This window comes from Sciurus carolinensis, chromosome 15 (genome assembly GCF_902686445.1).
Source record: "Sciurus carolinensis chromosome 15, mSciCar1.2, whole genome shotgun sequence".
Lineage (NCBI taxonomy): Eukaryota > Metazoa > Chordata > Mammalia > Rodentia > Sciuridae > Sciurus > Sciurus carolinensis.
The window spans coordinates 54,784,058-54,793,280 of NC_062227.1; the positions used below are offsets into that span (position 1 = coordinate 54,784,058).

At 43.0% G+C, this 9,223-nt stretch overlaps 1 protein-coding gene across 1 annotated transcript in view; it reads right to left on the bottom strand.

The window, feature by feature from the left end:
• Pias2 (protein inhibitor of activated STAT 2) overlaps window positions 1–4,461 on the bottom strand; it is an 89,789-nt gene extending 85,328 nt beyond the window's left edge. The window contains 1 exon segment of the mRNA XM_047526228.1: window positions 4,284–4,461. Within this exon segment, the coding sequence (XP_047382184.1) occupies window positions 4,284–4,307 (24 nt within the window). The 5' untranslated portion in view covers window positions 4,308–4,461.
• Between the last annotated feature and the right edge of the window lie 4,762 nt (window positions 4,462–9,223).

The following is a 9,223-nucleotide window of genomic DNA, read 5'->3' on the forward strand; positions in this document are numbered from 1 at the left end:
TGCTACCAGTAACTCACAGTATTGAAATTATGACAACAGGAGGAGAAAGACAAGGATAGAAAAAATTTGCTCCGGCTGAAGAGGTGTTTTTGAGGCTCCAAAACCCAACTGTTGGGGCTGGGGAGATAGCTCAGTTGGTAGAGTGCTCGCCTCGCCTCCTAAGCACAAGGCCCTGTATCCCCAGCAGCACAAAAACAAAAAAACAAAAAAAAAACAACTGTTCTGCCTCTCCACAACTCCTGGGCTTAGCTCTTCTATACTATTTTGAGGGGAGGAAGCAAGGCAACAATGACAGAAGTGCAGACCAAAAAATCTTGTGCCACATTAATGCACAACTAGATAACTGACAAACTTGTCAATTCACAAACTAGCTAACCCTCACTTTAACTTCTAACAACACAAGAGCTGTAAACAAGAAGCTGGCGAACTAAAAAATTTCTTCTCTGGGTTTTTTTTTGGCAGCACTGGGGATTGACTCCAGGGCTTTATGCTTGCTGGGAATGTGTTCTACCACTGAGCTACGTACCCGGCACTTTTTAAAATTTTGAGACAGGGTCTTACTAAATTGCCTAGGTTAGTTTCAAACTTGGAATCCTCCTGCCTCAGTCTCCTTCAGAGCTGGGATTGCAGGAATATTCCATTGCAATCCAGCTTCTCTGACACCTTGAAAGTCTCTAACGCATGACACAGTATTATAACCATCTTTGATTTCACATGCCACAACTTCCCTTTCCAGAGAACTTCCTCCTCCTTTCCCTCAACCCATCAGGATGATCTCCTAAGTCAGGTTTGTATGCTATGTCTATTAACCAAACTCTGTGGATCAGATTCTCTCCCAGAAGAACAGGAAGAGAGGTGGACTTGGTACTCTACTAGACACTAAGACTGAAAGGCTACAAAGTGTAGGGCTGCCACACTGACCTGTAACCAGACAATCTGCTATTGGCTCACATAGAAATTTCAAAAACTGAAATTGTCAAGCAACCCTAAAGGTTCTTCAGGGATCGCTTCATCAAATAAGCCTCCCGGTTGTCACTAAAACACACTGAATAATCTTTCCCAAAATTCTCAACCTCCAGTACAGATTCAGCATGAGTTCCAATTATTCCAGTCCTTTACTGATTTGCAGGGAATGACCCTGAAGGGTAACAAAATACTCCCAGCAGCAATATCGGCAGCGTACATGTGGCATCCAGATCAACTGACCACTTCTTGCCAACAAGATAGCTAAACAATTACTGCTCATAATTTGTTCTGGTTCTATAAATTAATTATCTATCACTCTGACCATCAGAATATATTCTGAACCAGAGACCTTCATTTTAAGAATCCTAGATATTTCTTCCCCTTTAAGTAGTTTTTTAGTCAGCTCTCCTGTCTTCCTTCTACTATTATGTCACATAAGAAGTATGTGATTTATCATTTAATTTAGTCCATAAATTGTGGAATGATGGCTAGGAGTTCCACCTAGACTCAAGGTACCTGAACAAAGCAATACAGCAGGGTCTCTGAAGAGTAAGGACACTAAAATTAGATGACTGAGGTTAAAAATTCTAGCATTTCCAGGCTCAAACTGTGACTTACTAAGGTTACTTAATCTCTGTGTCTCAATTTCTTCCTAGAATTCTGAGAATAAGAATGTACAGGGTTGGGGAGATAGCTCAGTCGGTCGAGAGCTTGCCTTGCAAGCACAAGGCCCTGGGTTTGATTCCCCAGCACCAAAAAAAATAAAAATAAAAGAATGTACACATGAGGTACCTAAACCAGAGCCAAGTATGTAATAAATACTATATCATAATGAATATAAGCCATCATCATCACTGTTTACAGTGGGGAAAGCTGGGATACAGCTCATGTTTAAGTACACAGTAACACCAATCTATTCTGAGAAGCTAACCCAAAGAGAAGTAGATAACACTTTCTGCTTCTACTCAGTCAGTGCCCTCCCCCTCTCCCTGAAAACTCTCCTAAATCTGCTGGTTGTCTTGATGCTGAACTCTGGTAACTCTGACTCAATGGTAACAGAAACAAAATTGAGCCACAGAAATAGAAATATACAGGCAAAGCCCTCACTGGGGAAAGGAGTGACAGCTCCCAAGTGTCAGGTTGTCTCCCTGGAATAAGAGAAAGGAGCTAGCTTTACAGCCTACTTGCAGGAGTGGAGTTTAGATATGTTAATAGGCTTTAGGCGTGCTTCCACCTGTGTGGGCAACCATCTTTGTTAAATCAGGACCCTGACTCTATTCATGTACCTGGTATGGTTTCAGGATGATTGATAAATGAGGCACATTTGGTATATGGAGTTAGAGGGACCTCTTGACAGTTGTGAGCCAGGAGTGCAATTGCCCTTTGTTCCTACTAGCACAACCTAATGTCAATTAAGAAGGGGACCATCTTCAATCAAATGCAGGGACATGCAAAGACAGTTTATGTATAGAAAAAGCTGAAGTTAATCCACAAAGCAAAAGAGAAAAAGGGAGTAAGGGAGGCACAAAGAGAAAAAAATTATCTCTGGTTTCTGCCACTTGATACTAGTTCCACTCCAACCTAAGCACTGACTGCCCTTTCTGCCCTATACAGATGAAGTTAATTCTCTACTTTATATTAAGCTTTTACCAAAACTTTTATAAAAGTCAAACATGAGCTAGGTCCGACAGTGAATGCCTGTAATCTCAGCAGCTTGGGAGGCTGAGAAAGGAAGACCACAAGTTCAGCAACTTATCAAGGCCCAAAGCAACTTAGTGAGACTAAAAAATAAAAAGGGCTGGGGATATGGTGTAGTGGTTAAGCACCCCTGGGTTCAATCCCAGGTACAAAAAAAAAAGTCAAACACAAGTCCTGGAAAGTTTTCACCTGCCCTCCTGCCTGCCTCCCCCCACCAAAAAAAAAAAAAAAACTTGGAGGAAAAAGTTGCATCCACCTCTTACTGTTACTATACAAAAGACAAAAAGACAATTCTGCAGACAGAAATAAATTTAACTTCAAAGTTCAGTATTCTCAAACCTCCTAAGCTAATGCATGAGTTTATAGAGGTGAGGACGAAGGCCTGCCACAGGTGTTAAGAGCTCTACAACTGAAATTCTGAGCAACTTAAAACCCTTAAGACTTATGAACTAGGAACATCCTTCACCATGTTGAGGTTATGTGGGTGATAACATACACCAACATACTTTTCTCTTCAATGGAAAGCAATTCTTGAAACCGAAGGGAAAATGATATTGTACTTTTGACGATGCTCCAATGAACTACCAGGTGACTAGGCCACATCTTTCGCCCACACCCTCCCCATAACAATAAAAAAAACATATAAAAGTGAATCTTGCTGGATTCTATAAAGTAACCCTAACATCACACGTGTTTCATGCAAATTGGTGGCAGTTTATTTTAATTCACACTCATCTCTACTTTGAAATTTTTTTAAATGAGGACTTCTATCTGAAAATATCCCATAATATTGCCAATAACTCAGAGATCCGTCCAGTTCACTTATCACAGTTTTATCAGAGTTTTGTTTCAGTTACGGATTCTCTGAAGGTTATCAGTCCGGTGGGGAAAAATAATCTTTTTCCATTTAACCCCTCACAAGCCAATTCCAAACCCTTACTACATAGAGGTATCAACGATAAATGTATGACCTTATTCTAGGGCTAAGAGGAAACATTTTTTTGAAGAGCAGGAGTGCACAGACCACATACACGGACTTTGCAGATTTCTTACCACCACACTAATACCAAGGTTTAAGGTCGATCATGAATGCAGTGTTCCCAAAAGATCACGCTTCTCTCCACTAAATGGGAAGCACGGGTGGGAGGAAGAGGCCTTTACTCGTGACAGATCTGACTAATCGGTAGCATCAGCCATAAAAGCAGGAGAGAGCAAAATTCCTAAACGCCAACTTCACGTCGCAGAAAACGGTCCTCCACCAAGTGAGTAGCAAGTATGCGGGCTTCGGAATCGCCACGGACACCTTCAAACCTTGCCAAGGTGGGGACCAAAAGCCGCTGCCCTCGAGGCGCGGGGTCGGGTCCACGTGCCTCCCGAGGGCGCCCGGCCCCCGCGCCAGGTGTGCGGCCCGCCGCCCGCGGCCCAGGCCAGCAGCCCGCGTCCTCCACCCGCTCGCTCCCCTCCCCCGCGCGCTCGGGCCCGCTCCGTCGCCGGCCGCGGGGCTCGGCCAACCGGCCCCCCCGAAACGAGAAGGCGGCGGCCGTCGACGCTGCGCTTCCCCGCCTCCCTCCCCACCCTCCGCCGCGGCCTTCGGTCCCCGCTCCCGCGTCCCCGCTCACCCTCAACTCTTCGAAATCCGCCATTTTATACCACCCGCGGGCGCCGCCGCCGCTGCCGCCACCGTTCCCCCTCCCGCTGCCGCCAACAACGCCGCCGCCGCCACCACGGCCGCCGCCGCCTCCAGCACCATCCTGCACTGGGCGCCGCTAAAGACGCCGCGGCCACCGCCGCCGCCGCCGCCGCCGCCGGGCCGTCACGTGACCGGCGCGAGAGCCCCGCCCCCTGTGCGCCGACTGCGCCCTCCCGCTCCCGCCCCGCACGCTTCCGGCGTCGGGGCCGCGGCCTGGTCTCGCTCGGCCGCGCGTCGCCTTCCTACCGCGCGGACCCCCGCGGGCTCCCTAGGGCGCTGTCGCGTTTGCTGGGTTACCTACGGGCCCCGGAGGAGGGCCCGGCCTGGGGATGAAGCCGAGAAAGGAGCGGTGCCTGGGACGTGTGACAGTAACATTCGGGAAGATTCTAACGGTGCCCTTCCCACGGTGGCTATGCACCGAGGAGGCAGTCACAAATAAAACCTTCCCCAGAGCAGCCGTGGCGGAACAGTTAAAGTGGGGGTGTTGGGTAAGCCATTCTTCCGAGCTAATGGTGCAGGATGGGTGAGGCCTCTTTAAATTGCTAATGTCCTTCAAGTATTAACTTGGCCAGGTTTTTTTCTGACCTTGAAGGGCGCCTGAATGTCAGGGACTGCAAAGTTGAGAGTGGAGGGGTGGAACTGGGGGAAGTGAAATGAGAGCGCCCGGGAGGGCCCTGATAAAAAGTCAAGGGGTCAGGGAAATCTGAGAGCCAGCAAAGAAGGCATCGACCAAACTGGATGCAAGGGTGCTTGATGGTCCAGCTGCTGATGAAGGATGAAGAAGATGCTGAGTCAAGCTGGACAGTCCAGCTCAGATTCCCTGGATGAGGTGGGTGGAACCCCCCCACCAAAGGACTGTATGACAGTATGATTTAGAAGGCCCTCTTTAATCTGGCTCCTACCGACTGCCTCTTCCCACGCCCCTCATTCCAGCAACATGAACTTCTTCCAGTTCCTCCAACAGACTTCCCCTCTACCTTCTGTTTGAAGAAGACCTCAATATCAGTCCGGTCCGTGGGCCAAGAATTCCCACTCTATTTCAGCTCTCTGGATCCTGTTCATCCTTCAGGTCTCACTTTATTTAAGTGTCACTTCTTGAGAGAGACCTTCCTTCACCCACATTACCAATTCTAATTAAAATCCCCCTTGTTATATTAAATGTAGGCCCTAGAATGCCTCCTTATTGAGTCTTTACCACTGAACTACCAGTACATAAACTAACTGTAAGGCCTGATCTGAGCATACTTCTGCAATTGCTGAGTCTTTTGAGCTTCAGTCACTGGAAGGACCTGCTGACTCCAGTAAGACCAAAAAATACTATAACCAAATAAAATGTCCATAGATCACTTTTGTTTTCTACACTTGAATGGCTGACTGCAGTGCAGCCCTAGAAAATCATGGAGAAAAGCCAATTAAGATCTTTAAACTAAATTTTTTGTAATTTTATTTTTTCATAGACTGACAGTCTTATATCAGAGACCACCATAGGGGCAAAGAGCAAATGCACTCCTGGGCCTTAGCTTCTAGTCTGACAGTAATTAAAAGGTCCCACTTAATTCACAATTTGTCACATAACCAAACATGCCTCATTTATCCATCCTCAAACAGTACCAGGTACATCATTAAAGCCAGGATGCTTTCACTTAATTCATCCATATAGGGCAAAAATGGTTGCCTTAAAGTGCTTTCTCAAGTGAAAGTGCACCTTAAAGCTAATTAACTTCTCTAAACCCCACCCCTGCCACTAATTAACTCTTTTGTTCCAGGGAGCTGCCCTGACACTTTCTTGTGGGAGCTCTGTCTCCTTTCCCAAGTGAAGGTTCCAATAAAGGCTTTGGCTATATATTTGTACTCCTGTGACTTGATTTCATTTCTGTTGTCACCAAGTCAAAGTTCCTAGTGTCCAGCATCATTATGACCTCCCATAATGAACTTTTTGTTTCCATGTTAACTATGTAGGCATGTAAATATTTGTGCAATTATTACGTATAATAAAATTCTTTAAAATGCTTATCAAAAATTAAACCCACTAGACTGTAATGACTGATAAATGTCTAAGAAATAGTTGTTAAGGAATACAGGAATGAATGAATAGTGTCTAGGTTCTCATACTGACTTCACCATTAACTTTGTGATCTTGGCTTGACTTATTCTTGTTTGTTTTCCTTAGGCCCAAGTTAACACTGTTTAACAGACAAAAATCATTGGACAACCAGGTGCAATGACACCGGCCTATAATTCCAGCCTATAATGCCTCAGGTGACTGAGGTAGGAGGATTGGAAGTTGAAAGCCAGCGACAGCAACGTAGTGAGACCCTGTTTCAAAATAAAAAAATAAAAAGGACTGGGTCTATAACTCAGTGATAGAGCTCTTGCCTTAGCATACCTGGGGCCTAGATTCAATCTCCAATACCACAAAAAAAAAAAAAAAAAAAAAAAAAAAAATCTGATACAGGGTGCTAGTTTGTGTCCCCAAACCAGATTATTAATTAATTTGGTAACTTTTCTGGATCATATTCCCATTAGTTGTTTTTAAAGGAAAGCCTGAATGGAAAGGGTAAATAGGACACCCTCTCTTCACTATTGAGCAATTCAGCGCCATCCAGATTTTATATCCTACGCATAAAAAAAAAAAATGCTGACCCGGTGTTGTGATGTGTGCCTAGATTGCCAGCTACCCTGGAGGCTAAAGCAGAATCACAAGTTCAAGGCCACCATGGATGAGTTAGCAAGACTCTCAAAAGAGCTGGCAATATAGCTTAGAGGTGGAGTGCTTATACGTGAACTCCTATATCTGATTCCCAGTGCTGCAAAAACAGAACAAAATACCTGCACTTGTTAGGTCCAGTTTCTTTAGAATGTGGCATCATACCCTTGGAGGAAAATGGGAAAGGGGCAACAGGCAGTTGTCTCACCACCCAGGATAGGCCTCATATGAAAGTACCACTTCTAGCCACAAGTAGAACTCTTCTACCAGAGGAATCCCATTAGATACAATTTTTTCCTCTTTACAATTCCAGTAATAGAATGTTTTAACACTTTGTGGATTGAATCTTTAGGCAGTTACTGAGCTAGTCCACCTGCTTAAAATCTATCCAAGTAGAAGACTCATTTTAAGTCCTGTGATTGAAGTGTCCTAAGATTATACTGCATGAAAAGTTATCAAAAGTGGCTTTTCCATCTACTAGCTATGTAACTTGAGCAGTCTCATCATCATTTTTTAATTTAAATTTTTTTTTTTTTTTGCAGTATCAGAGATTGAACCCAGAGCCTCAGGCATGCTAGGCAAGAGCTCCACCACTGAGCTACATCTTTTTTTGTTTTGAGACAGAGTCTTAATATGCCCAGATTGACCTCAAACTATCAATTTTTCTGCTTCAGCCTCTTGAGTAGCTGGAATTACAGGTGTGCAACACTGAGCCCAGGTTCATCCTGCTTTTTCTAATCTCTAAAACAAATGATCATAGCTGATCTCAGGATTTTGGAGGATTAAATGAAATCAGTTATGTGAGCCTACTTTATAAACTTGGTAAAAGATATTTTTTATATCTAAATAACTAGCTGAGTTTATATCTAAACTTTGTCTAAACTAGTTGACTTTGATTCAGATAAACAGGAAAAAAGCATTCTTTTGAGAAGAATTATTGGGAACCATATGATATTCTGAGTAACATTAGAAGAGAGCAACCAAGTTGAACCAAGCATGGAATACTGAATTTGGTTCCAAGCACCAGTTGTCTTCATCTTTTCCCTCCCTACCTCTGAATACATCAGAACTTACTGTTTGTTTTTTTTTTTTTTTTTAGTTGTTGACAGACCTTTATTTTTTATTCATTTCTTTGTATGCAGTGCGGAGATTTGAACCCAGTGCCTCACTTATGCCAGACAATTACTGTACCACTGAACTACAACCCCAGCCCCAGAACTTACTGATTTTGACATCTATTTTTTTTCCCGTTTACTTTTTCTCCCCCTAAAACCACACTTAAGCCTCCCAAATGGTTTTCAAGCTACCTTTCTTCTTCTGCCAGGCACACATCTATTTCTAACCACGTTTCCTCACTCTTTTGTACCTTGTAGATGGTGTGTGGTCTTAACCTTTACTAAAACTAATTATTGAGGAAATTAAACACTGAATTTTTAAAATTATATTCTCGGCATTATACTCTTAAAAGTCTCAAAACAAGAGTTGCAAGGATAATACATTGGACATGTTACCATCCAACAAGATTCAACAATATCTTGACCATTAATTTTTATTATAGTTTACATATAGTGAAATCCTCAGACCTTAAGTAAACTTTTTAATCTGTTTAGAATGTTTATCAAGATACAGAACATTTCCATCACCCTAGAAAGATCCCTGCTGCCTCTTCCCAGTCAATCCTCCCATGAGAAACAAACACTGATATGATTTCTGATACTACAGGCTAGTTTTTCTTATTTTAACAGCTCAAGTGAAATCATACAGTGTGTACTCTTCCATTTTTTTCATTCAGCATCATATTTGAATTTGATACATTACACACATCAATTCATTCCTCTTTAATGATGAGTAGTATTAACTCTTGCATGAATAAATCCCAATCTGTTTATCTGTTCTTCTGTTAATGAACATCTTGTTTCCAGGTTTTCACTACTGTAAATAAAGTTGCTGTAAACATTTTTGTACAAGACATTTTATTGGCCTATGATTTGATTTCTCTCAATTATTTAAGAAAGGAGTTGATGGGACATATAGAAACCACATATTTAACTTTTTACAAAAGTTCCAGTTATCTGACTTTTCAGACTTACCTGCAATGAATGTAGTTAATATTTTTTTTTCTTTTGGTACAGTGATTGAATCCAGGAGCTTTTAACTACTGA